Source organism: Amblyomma mixtum, chromosome 1 (assembly GCF_055824585.1).
Source record: "Amblyomma mixtum isolate Tamu chromosome 1, ASM5582458v1, whole genome shotgun sequence".
In the NCBI taxonomy this organism is placed as follows: domain Eukaryota; kingdom Metazoa; phylum Arthropoda; class Arachnida; order Ixodida; family Ixodidae; genus Amblyomma; species Amblyomma mixtum.
This window is the reverse complement of record NC_143012.1, coordinates 9,007,271-9,028,117: the sequence shown is the minus strand read 5'-3', so window position 1 is coordinate 9,028,117 and position 20,847 is coordinate 9,007,271. Positions and strand designations below refer to the sequence as shown.

Below are 20,847 nucleotides of genomic sequence, written 5' to 3'. Positions count from 1 at the left end.
CACTGAAGTGAAGGGGGGAAGGAAATACTGTGGGTGACGTCTACCCACATTTTTAAACCAAGCAGGGAGCCTGTGGTTCCTTGGTCACTGACCGCCCGAGGAATGGTGGCTGAGTTGAAGCACTCTAAACACGAAAGGAGTAAAAAAGAAGCAAGCTGTCTTCTAGCTCACTCTTCACGGGACTGGGTATGCTGTCCCAGCTCTGGAGTAACTTACATCACTAAAAACTCGGGATACTTGCGGTTGGCAACGAAAACAGATTCCCTCTCCAAAACATGCGAAGTTCTAGAAATTATGAAGATTTTAACCGAGGTTCCAACCTCCTCTATCTGCAAACCTCAAGACCTCCGGTGCCGCGTTTAAAAACCTACTCCCACTGCTAACTGCATCAAATTATTACGTTTTGAAGTGGGAACATTCCTTTGTTGCTAACATTAAGCATTCCGCATTAGTTACCGAAATCTGCTCCGGAACTTGGGCAGGATACCCTGTCCCTAAAAAAAGGGCGCTATAGGAAAGCTTACTCCCATTTTTACCCTCATATAGGCGTATACTCGTGTTCAGAGTGTGGGTGCTTGGTGAATTTCCATGCTGTTCCTTAAGCAGAAAAAAAAATCCCTATTTCTGGCCCCTTTTCTCTGCAGATCAGCGGAAATTCCAGCAATTTAGAAAAATAAAACACGAGAAAATTTCGGTTCTTAAATTCCCCAGAAAAAACATGGAGATTACCTTTTTTACCAAGATTTACTCCTAAAATTCGTGAAAAATGGAAATATCCCGAATGGAAGATTGGCTCAACTAGTCCTTACGGCAACATGCCACATGCAAAAGGATGGCGTTATGTACAGGCGCGGCCATAAGTAAACGAAGCACGCTATTGCGTTCGAAGTGCAATCACGCTTTCTCCATTGGTAATGAAGAAGCGTTGTTTGTCTACAACAAAGCCCACCAACCTCCTCTACCAGCATGCGCGTACCACTGCTGGAAATTTCTATTAGGTGACGCGTGAAAAATATTCGAAGACAGTTGCGTGCTCCGTTTACTTTTGTCCGCGCCTGTACAGCTAGTTTTCGTATTGGTAGAAGCAGTATAAAAAGGAACACGAGATCCCGCGGGGCGATGCGGGTTGATCTCGCGCGCTGCTGTTCTAAAAATTGGAGGCACGCCGCACTAATTTTTAGAACATTAAGAATTTTAAGAACAAAGCCGCCTATTTCAAAATCGGAATACTCGCTGAACAAGCATATGCTGGCCATCGGCTTTCTAAACCAGACGGCACGAAAGCTCTACGTGGCGTGCCTTCACTGTTTAGAACAGCCACAAGCGCTCGGTCAGTCTGCATCACCGCGGGCTCGCATGTTCCCTTTCACACTGATTGTACCTGTATGCCAGCGATGAAATTCTTATTGGTTACTCTGCGGATGTGAGTCGATCCACTCCTTAACGCCTTGAGTAAAAGTTGGTTCGGGAGAAAAAGACAGGACACAGAAACTCCCTTTTGACAGGCGGATATTTGTAATAGTAGTGGAAAGAAGAGAGTGAGAGAACCATGCGCCTGCTGTACGTGAATAAAACAATATTTAATTAGTTTCGCAAACTTTCTGACATATTCCTAATCCACCCTTTTCGCTACGACTGAAAGCATGCGCAAACAATTCAACGCCAAGAGTACGCACAAAACACAAATAAGCCTTTAAGGGAGTAAGCTGTTCTATAGCGTTATAAAAGGGAATGCGATAGAGAACAGCTAACTCCTTTCTGTTAAATAGTGTAAGATGCTGTACGAATAAAGAAGGCTCGTGGAACTCTCCTTTAAAACAATCAGCAGCCACATTATGCAAGCCTTACAAACGGTAGAGGAATAAAATCTATCGTTTTCGTTCTTGTTGGACCTTTATTAATCCTTTTCCGTAGACCACTTAACACGTTCACTGCGGCACAATTTTCGGATCCCCAGCCCATGCGCGTCGTGAGCCACTGGTAGGCCTTCAAGAAACAAGGCTCTAGAAAACACACGAGGCGAGACAGGACGCCGATACAGGCGCCTGTATCGTCGTCCTGTCTTGCCTCGTGTGTTTTGTAGCGCCTTGTTTCTGGAAGTGTAACATGCATACCCAACTAGCCCGGCAACAAACGTTACTGGTGGGCCACCTTCAAACTTTCTTAGGTGCGGTGTGACCCACCAGTCAGCAACTGGCGACGCCATCATCTTTGAATGGGTTAATAGCGACCTGGCATGGGTGCTTATCGCAGTCTCTGTGGAAAAATGTATATCCTATGGCTTCATCTTTTGGCCCAGTACTCGTGGTCACACAGCATAAATGAATCACGTGACTGGCGGGTGACCCAGTGAACGTGTTAAATCCTGCGGCTTACGAGTAAGTCACGGTATGAGCAAGCTTTTAGCACATATCAGCAGACAGATGAAAACAGACATAATGCCCTTGCGCACTCAAGGATTGCGGATCTCGGTGGGGAAATAATCGCTTCGCGCGGGGTTACAAGAATGTATCGGATGCTATCTGCCTCGTGCTAAGTCTGATACGAGGCGACCGACAATCCCGCCCGCACTGCCGTTGATAGCGTGCGCATTCCCTAGCAGTGTCAGAAAAAGTCTCGCTTGGCAGCAAAGCCATGAGTCATCTTTTATGACGCCTTTTTTTTTTATTTACACTCCTAGCGTTTATCTTCTGCAATTATTTTTCCACATTAAAAACCTGCTGTGTCCTTTTAAAGGGCGGCAGGCAGTAAATCCCTAGTTCAGCATCCATTTAATGGTGCTTAAATGCCTATTTAAGGGTGTTGCTGCCTGCAAAAATCGATTTTTTTAACGCGATTCTGGGTTCACTTCCGTTTTTGCAGGCATGTTCGATTCCAGTACCCAGTACTCTAAGCAACATCGTATATTTGGCTTGAAAACACGAAGGCATATACTCAATAATGGACAAAAACAGACCTCCACTAAGGCACACCTTTCTGTTCGTTTTTTCACTCTTTTTAGTGTCACGGGCGCAGTTGAGGTATCCACCAAGAAGTAAGGCAGTTAATTATTGCGCCCATTCTTTCTTGTAATTCGGTAAAGTTTTATATGTGTTATTCTGCTCTGACGTCGCCATCCTCAAGCCTTCTGTTGCTTTGGTAGGCCTGAATTTGTATGTTGTTCGAACTAACAAAGAAATTAATAATAATTTATATTATTCGAAACCAATTTTCATTTTCACTTCAAATATTTCGTGGTGAAAGCACAAAACCCATGTATTGAAACTATACCTGCTGGAATACTACCACAAAAACGTAGCGTTTGTATCAATGCAGCAGTAGAACTTTCCGCCGCCTATTTATCAAGTAATAAGCATGGATAAAATCAAAGCAGAACGGCCGCTGCGCTTCTGTCTTTGTGGACAAGGCAAGAGATAAGGTGGGGTGCCTTGTCTCTCCCTTGGGAAATTGACAGAAGGACGAGGCCTTTTCTTGTGCCTTCGATAGCTTATAGAGAAGACGGACATAGGATAGCGTACTTCGAGAACCAATAGCTGGAAGTGCTATATTCGCCCTTCCGGAGTGGAAGACGACGATACTGCTCTTTTTCTTATTTGCCCAGATACCCTATATGGACAGGGTCACTGTTTTTCTGAAGCCCTTCTACCCCGAGACGTTGCACACTGTATCGGTAATCCTGTTCACCAATATGAGAGGCGACCATGAAATCTTTTCACCCACGCGAATGAACGTAGTACTGCAGTACAGTCTGCACTTCTAAAAGCGTTCTCGCGTTTGCCCGTTCAAGGATTCAGTTGCCGGAGGTACCTGTTCCCCCACAGACATCGTTACATTTTGGGGAACGCGGGTATAAAAGGGTTTCGGAACTGTACGAGGGATTTCTTTATGAAATAAAATCAGTCATCGGCAGTTCTTCAAGACGGCTCGGAGGGATCGGGCAACCTCTCGAAGAGTTGTATGTGCAAGGCGATTTGGGTTAATTTTGAAAACATGTTCACTTTATTCGGGAGCAACTTCAATTACAACTAAGCGGAGAAACTTCGCGAACATTTGGTTAAGTTAAAATGTGCAAGGAATTATCACCGCATCGCCAGTCGCCACAAGGCACAGCTGCTGAAAAAGTGCGGGCTTAATCGGCGTTTGTCCCAAGACAAGAAATAATTTTATTCTTCTGTTCAAATAAATTTCGATGGTTTTCAGAACAGCAAGAACAAGCTTGCATCGCTGCGCGGTACTGATTTTTACTGTTTATAAAACGCAATTTATATGGACGATGTTTACGCATCTTATAAGCGTCAATCTGCTCTCATCCAACCTCACTTTTGAGAAATTTCATCCCCGCTGAATTATATATGCTACAGACATTTTTTCATTGCATCATAATACATATGTGGGAAATTTCCAAAGTACCACTTATCTTCGCTCAGAGCGTAGTAAATATGTACGCTTGAGTACACACACACACACACACACACACACACACACACACACACACACACACACACATACACATACACACACACACACACACACACACACACACACACACACACACGCGCGCGCGCACGCACGCACGCACGCACGCACGCACACGCACGCAAGGTGCATCATTTCACTGCCTACAAATGAATTAGAACAGATCGGAGTTTAACGTCCCAAAGCGACTAAGGCTATGAGAGACGCCGCAGTGGAGGGCTCCGGAAATTTCGACCACCTGGGGGGTCTTTACGTGCATTGACATCGCATAGTACACCGGCCTCTACAATTTTGTCTCCATCATAAATAGACCGCCGCGGCCGGGGTCGAAGTCTTTCGGGTCAGCAGCCGAGCGCCATAACCAATGAGCCACCGCGGCGGCAATTAGAACAGACTGACTAAAAAATTACCTACAGCGTATTAGGTAGCTAAGCATTATTCACAAATATGCTTGAACGAAGTGTCCGCCTGGGCAGATAACCCACCTTCAGAAGTGGTGTTGTGTATCAATTTGTTGAACGAAAAAATTGCATCGAACAGACGGAATGCCCTTGCAGGTGCCTCAGACGGGCGGCAATTTTGGTCTATTTTGGAGCTATTTTCGAAAGCAAACATAATATGCGCGTTTAATCTTTATAACTATAAGTTAAGTCTGGCTTTCAAACAGGAGGTGAAAGAAAATCTCAAGTTTTTTCATGAATTATCAGATCTCGATAAAAACACACATTCCTACACCACCCGTTACACAGAACCGTGGAAGGTGGTCACTGCGCGGGCAAATTATTCCAGGCAAAAAGTGTCATACACATTGCCAACCCTTTTAAATTCATTCCACAAATCAGGTATAGATTTGCATACAATTTCTGTACGAACCCTACGCAAACATTTCATTAACAATCCTTGCTTACAATAACAACTAAAAGTGTTATCTTGCCTTTTGTTATTTACCTCTTGTGACTATCAAGTGGACGTGCATTATTTTTGAATATTGTGCTTTCTGCGAGTTTTTTTTTGTTGTTGTTCTATCGCTGCCTTCTTTGTAGGGAGGCTGCGGGCTTCAGTCAAGTCGCTTGTTGTCAAGCGGCTTTTATCCGCAGTCTCCCCCATCACTGATGGAAATAAACAAGTTATTATTATTAAATGTCAATTCGGGAGCGTCATGTTTAGCACCAAAGTCCCGTGCCCTATCCGAAGGGGACGTACGGCAGAACACACGGAGGAGTCTTCAGTGACCGCCATCGTTCGCGACTCCATCCATCATGCAGTGCTCCGCAGAGCGTCTTCAACACAGGGAAAGAGCACGACGAGCGTACGGCACGTGAGCCGCATGCGTCAAAAAGAAAAAGAAGGCAGTCACTCGGCATGACGAGCGCGGAGCACCGTAACGTCACGTGTTCATGCCCGGCTGTTGTCGCTTCCCGCGCACGGAGTGTTTTTATTCATCAGCTGCAGCAGCCCAGGGACGCACGTGGCGGTTGTGGACGTACGCGGGCAGATGTTTTAGCGCATATATAGGGTTGTAAGTTTCCGGCTGCGCCGTAGTAGTGGTTATATCGAAAAAAGAAAAAAAAAGGTGTTTGGTTTATGGGGGGTTTAACGTCCCAAAGCGACTCGGGTTGTGAGGGACGCCGTAGTGAAGGGCTCCGGAAATTTCGATCAACTAGAGTTGCACAGACACCGCACCGTACACGGAACTGTAGACAAAAAAATAAATTTGGAAGTGATAAATCCCCCGCAACGGCGCGCCATCACCCTTACCATAGTCCTTCTGCCCTTACTAATGATAACGGCGACTCTGTGAGCGATGCTCAGTGTGCCGATATATCTAATAAAGCATTTTCATCAGTAGTGACGACAGAAAGTGAAGAACCACTTCTTTCAATATGTTCTATCACCGAAATGGCAATTTTTTGCAGCGAAAGAAGCGCATTTCGCGGTGCCTGCCAAAGGCCACTACTGCGCATGCGCCGTTACTACGGAAACCAATACCATGACAACAGTGGCGGTGCAGCCGCTGCGCCGCACTGCGCATGCGCAAAATCGCGCCGCGTAGCTGGGATATCAGCCGGAAGCGATGCGCTCGCTCCTCAGACGCGCACCATGGAAGTAGAGTGGCCGTGCTCGTCACGGCAGCAGTACAGGCTGCGTGAAAATGTGTCCCGATCCAGAAGTCGCATGGTAAAAGGTCGGCCGACAACATGAAAAAGTCTAAGTGGGCGGCCGAGACGCCCGAAGAACGAGAGGAACGTCTCGCCAAGCTGCTGAAAGACGGCGACGGCGTGTCGCTACCGAAATGTCAGTAGACGAAACTGCTTTCGCTACGTATATCCTGGTATAGCTGAGCTAAGCCACTGCCAATTGTTCTTGCAAATAGAATTTGATGCACAACCGACAAATTAAAAATTTCACCATCAGCCGGAACCGATGAAATTAAGCCAGTTTCTCAAGAACAACAAGGGCATTTCTCCAAGGATCCTGTGCCTACTATTTTCTCACTCACTCGCCACAGGTATCATCCCAGAAGACTGGAAGATGGGGAAAGTTGTTCTTGTGTTCAAATCAGGTAACGAAGACTCGCCACTCAAACACCGCTCTATTTCGCTGACTAGCATCCCTTGTAAACTCATGGAACAAGTCACCAAATCCCAGGTAGTGCAGCATCTAGATTCTATGAAATATTTCACTCCATCCTAAAGTGGATTTTGAGAAGGCCTATTGTGCGGAGACGCAGCTTGCAGCCTTCCTTCCAATCTTGATGCTAACTTAAAACTGATGCCATCTTTTTAGACTTTGCCAAGGCATTTGATAAGGTACCTCATAGACATCGACTGCAAACTTTCCTGACTTAACCTGCATATAGAAATTATCACATCGCTAAAGGAATTCCTTACACATCATTCACAGTCAGTTGTTAACCACTCCTCTAACCGCATACCGGTAACATCGGGTGTTCTACGAGGAACTGTCCTTGGTCCCCTATTTCTAATTTATATTAATGATCTGACACAAAATTTATCATGCCATGTCCATCTGTTTGCCAATGACTATGCTATTTATGTCCCAGTTACTAACAACGCTGATCAGGAATTCCTCCAGGACAATTTTAACCGCATTCAAGAATGGTCCAATCACTGGTTGATGGCACTTAATTCCACTAAATGCAAGCTCATGTATTTTCATTGCTGTTGCAACTCGCATTCATTTGCGTACGCAATTCCTGGTTTTCCTGTCGAACTTGTCTCGTCCTATACTTACCTAGGCATCCCAATCTGCAAACATCATGGCGCGAGTATGTAACAAACCTAATCTCATCTGCGAATAAAAAACAAGGCTTTCTTAGATGTCATCTTCGCAATGCCCTTCAAAATGTAAAGTTACTTGCTTATAAAACATTGATCAGGTCAAAACTTGAGTACGCATCTGCCATTTGGAATCCACAATAAACATACCTCACTGATTCATTAGAAGCCGTGCAAAACAGCTGTCTGTTTCATTCATTGCTCCTACTCATCCAATATAAGTGTTTCGTCTCTCAAGCTACAGTCCCAATTATCCAGCTTTTCCCTCTGTCGCCGCATATCTAGCCTGTGTCTATTTCACAAATTTTATTGCTCCCAACTCAGACAGCAACTCTACATCTGCACAATGCTATCGTGCACATCTCACCGCATCAGTCATCCGGTGAAAGTGTCACGTCAACATGCCTGTACAACTATTTTTTCCAAGTCCTTTTTCCTCCGAGCAGCAAGCGACTGGAACAACCTTTCTCATGAAATTGCAGCTGTCACCTGCCCATCAACATTAATAGGTAAGTCACGTCACACCTGTTATCCTGGAAAAAAAAAAGTTATACTTTCTTACGTTAACCGCACCCATTCTGTAGCACCCCCAAGAAAGAGGGTTATTAAAGGTGCACTGAAGAGGATTCTGAACATGTCTTTTTGCCGCGGGAACTCGACCCACACGTTCATAGCATTCTTAGAAACAGTGACTTATTGCCCTGTGTGGCCGATTTCCCCAATTAAAACGAATTAACGTCCGGCTCCCGCCTTTTTTTTTTAATTCTGCCTCGTACGGTGGGCGGAGTCGACCAACGCGTGGAGCGCCTTTTACCCAGTCCCGTGGAGGCTTTGCTTTCACTTTATTTTGTTTTTTAGGTTTCCGTGAATAAATAGTTTCATTCGCAGCTAATATAGCCGCAAAATAAGCCCGAAGAAATAAAAATACGCGCGAACTATTTGCTACTACGGACTACTACGTATTACTCCGCCGATGGCAGAGCGGCAAGCCGCCACGGGACTGGGTGAAAGGCGCTCCACGCGTTGGTCGACTCCGCCCACCGTACGAGGCAGAATTAAAAAAAAAAAGGCGGGAGCCGGACGTTAATTTGATTTAACTGGGGAAATCGGCCACACAGGGCAGTAAATCGCAGTTTCTAAGAAAGCTCGGAACGTGTAGATAGAGTTCCCGCGGCAAAAAGACAAGTTCAGATTCCTCTTCAGTGCACCTTTAAGGAAATAAAAATGATATGAAATGAAATGTCATTTCTTTATAATGAAAAGTATGTTTTTTTCACTCCATGATTGCGGTCCATATTCAGCCTGCCATAGCAGCTGCCTTTCAAGCAAGTCAGGTCAGAAATTAAAACTTTAGTTTAATTCAATTTTGCCATCCTGATGCTACCCTTCACCTTATTACAGCTCTTTTTGCTCTCAAGTCACCCAACAGGAACTCAGCAGCCCAATCAGGCTGTCTGCAGTGAATATAAATTGCAATCTTTTGTGTTCTCCTCTTTTCCTTGTATACTACTAAACACCATGCAAGTGATTTTAATCATTAACCCGGATGGGAGTGGAACCATTTAATTAAGACACAAATAACCTCTCTACTGCCTGAGAGAGCGTGGTGACGCAGAAACAGTGAGGTGACAATATAGTGACTATGTACAATTACGGGCATCGTTATAAATCCCTTGTCATTGCTCATGTCGTTGTTGTCTTGCGTTTTTTGGCACTCGGCTTCTCGAAGAGTTGCTTCATTCCTCCGGCCTGGTTGGCATGGAATTTGAGGTTTTGCGCCGTCTCGGACATCCACGGGGAGTCGAACAGTGTGGTGTCCTGGTCCACCAAGTGGGTGTACTTGGTCCGACCTGATCGGCCAAAGTTTTTCACCTGGATTTGAAAGAGGAGTGGGTGGTTGAGTAGAGAAAAATTTAAATGCACCCAGCGATAACACTGCAAGCATTTGGGATCAGTGCAGAGAGCAGTTTTGAAGGAACCGCGCTTACCGTATTTACTCGAATCTAGGCCGGCCACGATTCTAAGCCGAGACCCGAAAGTTGAAGGCCACAGAAAAAAAAAAAACTTACCTCGATTGTAGGCCGGGCGAAAAAACAACTGCGAACAAGAGGTACAGCACGCAAACGACATTTATTGCCAGGAACCCGCTCAGGCTGATCCCAGGCTGGCGTTTGGGCGAGGAGACATATGCAACGCCAGCCCGGGATCAGCCGCCGAAGTCCCGCCCGACTTGAAGATTTGACGACTGCTCTGCAGCGAGTATAACTTTCCGCTTGAAGGCGGCAATATAATGGCACCGCCTGTTTGGTGCCATGGTGTTGGTGATAAAAACCACGCACGAAAACTTCACTGCTGCGAATGTGCTCACGCCACCGCACGAGAACAGAACAAGGCCAAAATGGCAGCCAGTGCTCATGTGTGCTTTGATCAGTATCGGCTACGGATAGCAACGGCTACAGTGCTGTCTTTCGTTGGCGTTTTGTGGGGGCACCACCAGCGTGCTACATTTATTCGTATTTTACGAATACGAAACCTCGAAACGAAATCCTCGATTCTAAGCCGACATAAGAGTTCTACATCTCATTTTTTTTAAAAAACTATCGGCCTAGATTCGAATAAATACGTATCTTGATTATGTTCCTAAACTGAGGTCCCTTGCGGCCAAAGTCAAAATCCTGGCGCTTACCTGCATAACCTTAGGAAGAATAGTTTTGTCAAAGTGATCCTCCAGGGTTGGTGCTGAAAAGTCGCGCTTGTAGACATTGTCGTCCTCATTCTGCAATAATAATGGGAAACAGGAAGTGCACAGTTTAACTGGCTGCCTGATTAACTGCAAAACATTAACACACAGGTCATCGGAAAAAGAAAAGTGCTGATTGTCTCACCAGGAAGAAAGCACCTCTGTGGTAGTACTTCTGGAGGAACTTGTATTTGCCCTTGGATGCCTTGTTGGTGACCTGGCGTGGGTTGGCTCTAAGCTCGGCACGCCGCTCTTCTTCCGTCATGTTGTGCATGCGCTCCACTTCCATGCGTTCCTTCTCGTATCTGCAGCAGAAGGAATGTCGAATGCTCGCTGTTAAACACTTCAAATGCCAGGAGGTCATTCTGCCTGAGATCACAATTCACCTAACTACACCTAACAGCTCCAACTGTATCACACCTGGCAAACTTTCCACAAATCCTCCTGAAGACACTAGTAGCATCGCAATTATCGAAAAAAGAGAGAGAGAGAGAAAGAAAACAGGAGATCATGTAAACACGGCTGAGACTGGATTCGACAGCTTGACATCATAATCAAAAGAAGTTTAGCTTCATTATAAGTAATGCCACGACATGCTCCCTCTGCAAGTGTTACAGCCCCCAGAGCTGCCTCCCCCTGGTTACGCCATTTACTCTACAATTGAAGCCTTCTGTAGGATAATATCACTGACCCAAATAATGGAGATGGATTGAGTTTTTCTCAGAAGTTTGCCTCAAGAAGACTGGATTAAACTTCGGTTAACACCTTTCTGTATCAAACACTGTGGGTGAAGAGGCATGCCATGGGAAGAGGGGCCCTCGACAACCTTAGGTTGTTAAATGTGCACCAAGATCTCGGTGCATGGGCACTGTTGCATTTTGCATACATCAAAAAGCAGCTGTCGTGGGCAAGATCAAGCCCGAAAATTCATGCCAAACAGCATCTTGGCTAGGAGAGTACATAAAAGTTTGCTTCTATTTTGATATATTCACTTCTTCGAAAGCCAGCAAACCGCCAATCAACACCCGTCAGGTATGCTAAAGATGACTCACTGTTCCTTCTCCTCCTTGTCACGCTTGATGCGCTTCAGCTCACGCAGCTTCCAGGCCTCGTAGGCTGCCTCGTCGTTCTCGTCGTCGGTGTTGACCCAGTCCTCCGAGTCGTCAACACGCTTCTCCTCCATCAGCTCCTTCTTGGTCTCATCCTCCACAATCTGGAAAGTTGAGCACACACAAGAAGGCAAGGAGTAGCCTAGATCAGGCGTTCCCAAACTGGGTTCTTTGGACTGGTGTTCCCCGAGCACCAACATCCATGCATGCCTCAATCCACCACCCCACCCCCCCCCCCGCCTTCCTTTATGCACTTTGTTTTGGGACTAGTCACACTGCAACTGTTCACTGCAGACTGTCTCACTGTACAGCCGGTCATCACAAACCAAATCTGTGCATTTCTCGAGGTGCCATGTGCCTGCATGCATGTCGGGCAGGAAGGGACAGAAGCCGAGATATGCATCATGGGCTCCACAAGGTTAAAAGGATATAGAATCCCTAGCCTAGATGATGAGCCCACGTAACAAGAATGCAATACTGCAAATGCATACAAAATCGAGCCCTCTTATATCGAACCCGACAATTGTGTGGATTTTGCTGGTTGTATCCAAAGTGCGCAGCAAGTGGACTTCCGTTATTACAGCCAAAAATGCAGTTAAAACAACTGGCTTTTATTTCTTTAAAATGTTCATTACCCGTCGGTTTAATGCAAGTTATGTTCAAGACAGACATATCACGGCGCTTTCCAAGCTCTCCAGCTCAGTCATGTGCTCCTCGCCGAGACCCTTGGAGCCTAAGAGCTGCTTAGGGACGTGATTTAACTAGTAGCGGCTGAAGTGCTAACGGCAACCAATGGTAGGTTGACGTCCTCGCGAAGTACCACCACGGCCAGCAGTGCCCTGTGTGAAGGCTCAACATGTCACCACCCACACCTCGTTATCCTGGACCTGCATCCCCTCTCAGTGCTGCAGCTGCTGAGGTCACCACCCCTCACACTTCTACAGTGGCACCTCCTTCGCTATAACAGAGTGGTGCACCCATGGTTGTTTGCTGCATCTGAGACGCAGGTCTACAAGGGTGTCAGCTGGTTGTCTGTGAAAGTGCTAAGTAGTAAAATGACACTTCTCACGCAAGATGACCACAACTTGCACAGTTCGAATACTGGTGACGTCATTGGCTTTTAAATTTCTGTCTGCTTTCTTCGTGCAGCCAAGAAAGAAAAGAGAAAAGAGAATATATGTCCCTTGTCAACTTTTCATTTATACTTAATCTTATAATGTCGGATCAAAGAAGTCAGATTACTCAGAGCATTCTTATCAGTGGGACAGGCTTCTGAGAAGGATCTCAGCCTAAAAAGTGTTGCGAAATCTCTCAAAGGTGGGGTGGAATTCAATCACAGAACCTTAATTTTGAACAAAGAAGATTTCTGTGGTCACCTTCAGGGTGATTCGTCGCCTCTCTTCAGCAATGCGCTTGGCCTCATGCTCCAGTTCCTTCTCCTTCTGTGCCAGCCGCTCTCGCTCCTGAATGGTGACCCTGTCACGCCTGGGGGTAAACAGATGCAAAAAGACCATCTTACTCCACACTGTACCATGCTTCTGAGCAATGAATGTGAATGCTCCTCCTTACCATCGTTCGAAGTGACTGGGGAACACACAGGGGTGTGGACAGTAGCAATAAGTTAAGTAAAGATAAGTTTCACAACTAACTTAGACTGTTAATTGGACATGTACAGCGGATACACATGGAAGAACCCCCTACGCAATACTGCAAAAGCTCATTTTGTTTCCTTATCCTTGTACTGCTGCTCCATCGCAACACGAACTATTAAACCAGTTTCCCTATGACGTTTAGGACTCTGCGTAAACATGATTCGATTTATGCATTACTAATGGTTAAGCAAACATACACAACTCTACTGGGTCACTCCACGCCAAGTGCACCAGAGTTCGAGCTCGACCCTCCTCGGTGTCTTTCAGAAAATTAATGGCTGTTTATTGTGCAGTCAAAAATCTTTTGCCAGAATATCTTTGACAAAAATTTTTTGCTTGTTCCAGAACAAGTGCAAAACTAGGTCCCAAAAATAAATTCACAAAAATCAGGCTTTTTTTTATGCTTCACGTTTTTTTTAACAATGCAGATTTGTCCTTCTGTACTGGATATGAAGAAAACTGCAGCATTACATTTTTATAAATGTTTAGCCCATAAATTAAGCACGAATTCCATCAAGTTTGCATTTTTTTTTAGAATATGTAGTTGTCTTCTGTCACAACCATAAATCTTTTGTCGGCTGTCTCAGGTGTACAACATTTTAAACATGTTTGAACCAGAATTTAACAGGCTACGTTTCAGAAAAAATACGAATTTGCGGAAAAGTGTGTTTTGTTGCTATTCAGCAGTAAATTTCACCTTCAGATGGTCCAAGTGGAAATATAGAAAGCAGCCAATTTGATAGCCAGTATTATTGGGTATTGGCTCAATGATTTTAATCAAAGCAATTTTCATTTTAGGCTAGAAAAATGATGACCCCACTATTTTTTGTCACCTAACGAAAAAATGCAGGTCTACATGATTCTCAACTTCTCTAGATTCCAGGCCTACGAGGAATTATGTTTATGTGTACTGTTTGTATTAATACTACATAGAAACTAATAATACTGCTAATGCAGTTTTTGATGCTTGTGTGTTTTCTTTCCTCAAAGCTACAGGAGACATCATACTGTAACAAGTATCCAAACACTACACTAGCATTTAAAGAAGAAGGCATACAAACCAAATTATCTTCAGAACTTTACACACACTTGGTTTTCTCAGTCCAGAAATCAATTAGCTGTCTGCAAGTGTATATCCACTCAGCACCCAAAGGTTAAAAAATTACAGGAGAAAAAACTAAAGAGAGGGAAAATGAGAAAGAATACTGCATCAAGTTAAATGAAGAGTAACATGGAATGCCTTTGCATCCACTTCGCACAAACAACAGATATGCTTTCTCACTTTCGCACAAACACAGGCTTCAGACGGGGCCCTGTGTCCTCTTCCTCCGACTCTGTGTACTCCTCGTACTCGGAATCCTCAGACTCGCCTTCGTCTGAGTGACCTTCCTCTTCCAGGTCAAGAAGCTCCTGAAGTGAACGAGTCCAAGCGGATTAATGAGGACTTGCAAATAACCCACGGCATCCAAGTATGCGGTGCTCTGTTGTCATTTCCTGACTGCCCCGCTAAGAATATCGATTGCGCTATTGATGTCGTACCATTCATTCTATCTAGCTGGGACCCATGCACGAAGCTGAGAACATGTGCTATTAAAAAGCATCTATGTAGTTTACAGAACATTGCCACGTGGCTTATGTTCATTTAGTTACGATTCACCACAGACATTAATAGATTTTTACTAAAGCAAGAGTCCTCCCACAATACTAAACTGCATAGCTTGGTGCTCACAGCTGCTTTCTTAAAGCGTAGCGCTGGCTGTACAAGAATGCACACTGACTGTCACAGATGGCGCCTGAATGAAAGCCCGTGCTGGATTCGAATTAGCAGATGCACTGCCATTGAATCTGTTCCTTGTTTTGAAAGCACACATTTATCCCCTAACCAGTTTAAGTTTGGTGGCTTGCTGTCACTTCACGAATGTTTGACATATATCCCCCCCTGGGCCAATGAACCATAATCCCTGACAGCATGGGTAATAGGGTCATCTTTACGTACATGCGGATTACTCAAATGGCAAAGAAGGGTAGTTAGTGGGCTATGAATCCTAGTGGACATAAACATCGTGAGGCACTTGTTAACAAACACCTCTCTTCCACTAATTTTTGTCAGCGACATACGGAAGTTGTCTTGCAGCTCTCCTGACAGCTAGACAAATAATTATGCTCAGGTGTTCAGGATACTGTTTAAAACTTTACACAACATGGCACTAACATGTCTAACCAGCTCTTGTTACTATAAAAAACAATGTTACATTAATATCAATGAATGCATTGTGTTGCTGTTATTACAGTGCTCAAACACGATCCATTATTCGGCATCAAAAGCTGTGGGATGCAGGACGGGCAATGAAGCACATCGTTTATCAATAATTTATTAAACAAGCACAATCCATCTATGAAATGCAAAGAGATAAGAACGCAATTTGCAATGGCAGGACTCTGAAGACAAGAAAGACAAAACAGCTCACCTCCTCTTGGGCTCTTGCCAATGCCCGCTGCCTCAGCATAAGACGTCGGCGTTCAATTTCCTGCAGAGAGGAGATGCATGTGACAAACATGCTACAAGTTCAAGCCCCCTCCACAAAAAGTAAAACTAGCAGCCTTAAAACACATCACTAGAAATGTGAGTATCTCAAACAAGGCCATGAATAAATCAGTAACAATAAAACATGAAGTGTATGTAGAGCCCTTGTTCTTGGGTTGTACTTTTTCCGAATTTCGAAAGGGAGGCAGGGGGGTAAAAAATTGCGCGACATTTTTTTTCACTTCAAATACAGGTAAAAATCAAGTTCCTCAGTGAAACGTTTATTAATATGGGCCAGCCCACAGTGATGGCGGCCAGACTAGCCAGCATCAGCCATGGCCTAAATGAAGCGACAGCGGCACACGCCACCACTAGAATGCCAGCCAAACTATCCCGGTTTCGGATGCTGACTGGCGCGTTGCTGGTGTTTTCTCCCCTACCCCTTTTTCCCGCCGCTTCCTTCTCTTGCACCCGCGTGGTTCCATTTTTCTAGTGCACCAAAACTGTGCGATTGTCACGCGACATTCGCGTTTGTGCAGAGAAGACTTCTCACACGCGACACTGTCGTTTATGAATGGTGTGACGCAGTAGCGATGGAACTCCATCACGTCGCACTGTGAAGGACGTAGAGGGCCCTAAAGATTTTGCAGCAGTTCTGCTTCAATGCAATGCTCCCAATAGGGTGCATGCAATAAAGCATTGAGGGAAACATAAAAAGCAGTCACTGCTACGCTGCTTTTATGTCAAAATCAGGCAACCTTTACCCAGTCATCCACTGAATAAATTTACACTGATGCAAGCAGTTCTGGGCATTTTTTCAGGGTGAATCGATAATTCGAACTTTCAGATAATTCGAACATTTTTTCCAGTTCCCTGAAGTTTGAATTAACGAGCTTTGACCACACTGCACAACTGCATGCAAGGCATAATTATTTTTCTCACATTATTTCATTAAGAACGTGGAAATGGCAGATTGCACAAGATGACTGATCATCAAATGTGGTTTTTTCCTCATCTATTACAATTATTTCGTCATGTACGATCCTTTAATCTCCAATGCACAACTTCCTCATGAGTAGAAGGCCTCCTTGCCTTTGTTTCTACACCTGAAAAACATTCCTTCAAAGTTACAGTGGCCATTTTAAGCGCACAAAAGCCTTGGACCAGGACGTTGTTAGCATGGGTAGCGCTTGATACAGTGATGGCAACAAGTGGTATTCACGTGACGTCAGAGGTACCAATTTGTTGTACAGCGCACAGCTTCAGCGGTGCTGGTCGGAGCAGGGGGCAATTAACTAATCAGGCATGTGCTGCGCCCTTATGCTACACTCCATGGAGAACAAAATAGTGGCTACTCTGACACTGATGCACACTTCCTATAAGATTTCTGCCCAGTGCCTGTGTTTTGGCTTCTCACTTCTCAAGCACGTTCTTTGAATGTATTCTTAAATTAAGCAGTGCCTTGAGTAACAGAGTTGAAACAGGTTTAAGGTCACCAGTTGACCAAAAACTCCTCCTAATGAGCACTAGATATCTGCTAACTTTCATCAAATGTATTCAAATTTGCACATTAAAAAACATACATTCTCCAGAAGGTGCATTTTCAGGTAGAAATTGGGTTTAACCTGATTTTTAAGAAACCTGCTCAAGGTGCAAGAGTGGAGTAAAATCAGGTTTTACGCAAAGATGAAAGCTTTAAGTATATATGGAAAGTGCCAGCTCATCCAGACACGACTACTATCCAGTCTATTTGCCGGTTAACTTTCCCAGACACTATATCAAAAACGAGAAGTAGATACGAGTCAACTACAAATTCTCCTCTGAGTGGTCTGACCATTATTTCTGTGCAATTCACACTGCACTGTTGGGCTCGCATATCAATGCGTGCAGAAAAAAGCACAAAGCTTCAGCACACCTCATCGTCAAGCTCTTCCACGTCACTGTCCTCCTCCCCGTCCCGCCACCGAGCAGCACGTGTTTCAGCTTCATCCACTGGCTCTTCTCCTTCGGCACCAACAGACACGATTTCTGGCTCATGGATCATCCTGTGTCTTTCCATTCTGAAGTACAGAATGCAAAAGGCTTTGCAATGAAAACAGCAAACTGCTTGCATTTAGAGTTATTTAGTTCAAGGCTTCCTAAACAGATGCACACGTGTCACAAGGACACAAACATTCTGTACAAGCACCCTTCTTTAGTACAGCTTAATTATATCACTGTTGCAGAGCGCGTTATATAGGATGCGGGGGAAAGGAGGTCACTGTAGGGTCTCTAGCAAACAATGGCAATGAAATTTGGCCATAATGAAAATGGTCGACCACACCCAAGTGCTTCACTGTAACATTACATAAATTCCAAAGCACATTTTTAAACTTTTAATGTGACTGCAATTCACAGAAATTTATTGAGAAATGCTGTCAAGAAACGAGGCAAAAACATTTATTACAATATCGAAGGAATAACAAATATGGTAGCTGTTGAAAGTAAGTAGAACATTACGGTCCATCAACGTTGAAAGCAGTTCCTGCAATTTTCATAGCACCTTTCTGAAAGAAGAAAACAGGCACGTAGCCTCCAAATATTCACATTTTTTATGCTAAAAAAATCACTGTTTATAAATACTGCTGAAGATATGCTTGCTCTCCGTTGATTTTTATGTTTGTCCGTATATTTCAGCACATTGCTACAGCTCTGCCATCAAGATAATACCTTCGGTCGCAGAATAAATGTGAATGCCATTTTTACCGAAGGCCAATAACACTTCACATTCTAACAGCCATTAAGTGATGATGATAGCACACACAGCTTCTAGAAACTAAAGTGAGAGCTTACCGTTCCTCTTCGTTAACCAGCTGCTCACGTCGCTGAAGACGCCGCAGACGTGGATCGTTCTTTTCAGCTTCCTCATCAATGGGGATGGGCTCGGGGATGACTGGTTGCTGCCGGCGCTCAAAGGTGAACTCATCTCCACTCTCCTCATCACTGCTCTCTTTGGGAGCATACTTAGGCCTGAGAAAGTAGCAGAAAAACAAATCACCAGTAACAAACATGCAAGGAATGAAAAAATAAAGCGAAGTTCACAACAACCCAACAAAATAAAATCCCAGCACAAATAAGCTTAGTTGCACCTAGTATGCAGATCGGTGCTATTGTTAAAAGAATAGAGATGCCTAATTTTAGTTGTGCATTTTTCTTTGTAATGATGCGCAAGACAGTAGTAAACAAAAATTTCCATATGGAATTTACATAAGCCAAGTAAGTATCTTAATTTCTCCTCTCACACTGTTCTGATTTCAGTTTCAAAAGCGAAATGGTGGCTGTGGCATCAATGTTGACTTGAGGCCATGCGAGGCATTAAACTGCAGTATTATAGGCCTGCTTGATTTGGCTGCAATTGCTGCACTAGTTCAAAAAGTGCAGCACTTTATATTTGTTTTGCCAGAGTGTGCCTAGGGCAACCCAAGTTCTTGGTTGGCTTGCACTCCCCTGCACTCCTCAAAGTGGAAGTGCAGCTGAAGTGCAACAAGATGGTGGTGCTCATGCGTAGGTCGAGAAGATATGACCGCCGCAGTGATGAAATAGTAGCAGTTCTTCCGTGAAAGGAAGAGGTGGAAATCTGTTCGCGACGTCATGCTAGCAAACCTGAGCAGCCGAGTCCCGCGGGCAGAATTTCAGTGAATATTTACAAAACACCTAAGTGTAATGCACGTTACAGAAAGAAGTGACAGCACAAACAAACGCAAGAGAGTGACATGGACAAGCCCTTTGACGCTTCTCTTTTCTGTAACATGCCCCAACTAGCCAAGCGAAAAGTTTTACTCCAATGCATGTAAAGACTTGTTTCTGGAAATCTTATTTCCTGGGGTTGGATGATGGCAACACTTCACCGCGATTGCCTGCTTGAAATTTATTCACGCATTTCGGGCAGTTGGCGGCTGTGGCCGATGTGAACGACAAGCAGCTGGCTGCAATTTGGCAGCGACACTATGAAGAGCAGACGGCGATGCCAGCCCACGACCATTCGTTTCGGACAGCCAGTGCCAAGCAGCATTTCAGCTGCCTGTGTCGACGCTGCACACTCGCGGCACTGTGGCGGAACTTTCAACTGGTGCTGTGGGTGCCTGAGAACAGCTTGTTCAGTTGTTGGAATCAAAACGAAAAAGCCAGATTGCTCGTTTTGTCAGCTAACTTTCAGTTAAATGCACCTCCTATTAAATTTTAATCACCTGTAACACATTCACAAGGGTACCGCTCACCTTCTTCCAGATATGTATCTGTGGACTTTCACCTTTTGCATGGACACCTCGCCTGCAAAAAGAACAGCGTATTCAATTTCGCAACCTTCACAAGATGCACCACTAAACACATGACTCCTGACAAGATACGCCGACTTGAATATTTTAAGAGGGGCTAAGTGTTCCTATATGGACTCGATAAGTGCTGGAATGAGAAGTACGGTACATATCCAAGCTAGCTGCTACCGTTGAGTTCAAACAACTAACTAAGTGACACACGCAGTCGGTGCTAATACTTGCACACAATTTATAATGTAAGGTGTTCCTTCATCGACCTGATAAGTGCTGGAATGAGAAGTACATTACATGTCCACGATAGTTGCTACACTGAGTTCAAACAACTAACGAAGTGACACACGCAGTCGGTGCTAATACTTGTGTACAATTTATAATGCAAGTTTTCAGGCTACAAATAACAACCTGTGTTCGAACAGAAAGCCACAAAACTGGTGGCTGAAAAGAAAGCGAACCGAAAGGGGCATTTCGTGAGCTACTGGTGAGACTAAAAACACTTACCCTTCTCATTGAGAACGGGGATGGCGCCTGCCGTGGACTGAATCAAATTGGAAGCCAGCGAGGCGTTCATTGAGCCCGACATTGTGCTCTAATGGGCTTACAAAACCAGCAAAATAGTACTTTTTTCAGTTTCAAAACCGTGAGACTCGCACGAATCGCGACATAAACATGCCCAATGGATTTGACGCATAGGCGACTTGGCTCGAGTTGGATATTTATACAAAAGAAGTTAAGAT

At 44.6% G+C, this 20,847-nt stretch overlaps 1 protein-coding gene across 1 annotated transcript; it reads right to left on the bottom strand.

The window, feature by feature from the left end:
* Window positions 1–9,322: 9,322 nt before the first annotated feature.
* Mfap1 (Microfibril-associated protein 1) lies at window positions 9,323–20,808 on the bottom strand. Its single transcript, XM_089542325.1, has 11 exons — window positions 20,612–20,808; window positions 20,057–20,108; window positions 18,633–18,809; window positions 17,716–17,860; window positions 15,745–15,804; window positions 14,559–14,686; window positions 13,001–13,109; window positions 11,568–11,728; window positions 10,661–10,820; window positions 10,462–10,551; window positions 9,323–9,647 (listed from the first exon to the last, which is right to left on the bottom strand). The coding sequence occupies exons 1-11, from the start codon at window positions 20,691–20,693 to the stop codon at window positions 9,459–9,461; spliced, it is 1,353 nt and encodes a 450-aa protein (XP_089398451.1). The 5' UTR covers window positions 20,694–20,808; the 3' UTR covers window positions 9,323–9,458.
* Between the last annotated feature and the right edge of the window lie 39 nt (window positions 20,809–20,847).

Coding starts and splice junctions, on each gene's coding strand:
- Mfap1 (XM_089542325.1), bottom strand. CDS start 20,693: ATGTCGGGCTCAATGAACGCCTCGCTGGCTTCCAATTTGATTCAGTCC. Junction 10,821..11,567: donor GACAAGGAGGAGAAGGAACA/GTGAGTCATCTT, acceptor CTTCTGCTGCAG/ATACGAGAAGGAACGCATGG. Junction 10,552..10,660: donor ACAGAGGTGCTTTCTTCCTG/GTGAGACAATCA, acceptor TTATTATTGCAG/AATGAGGACGACAATGTCTA.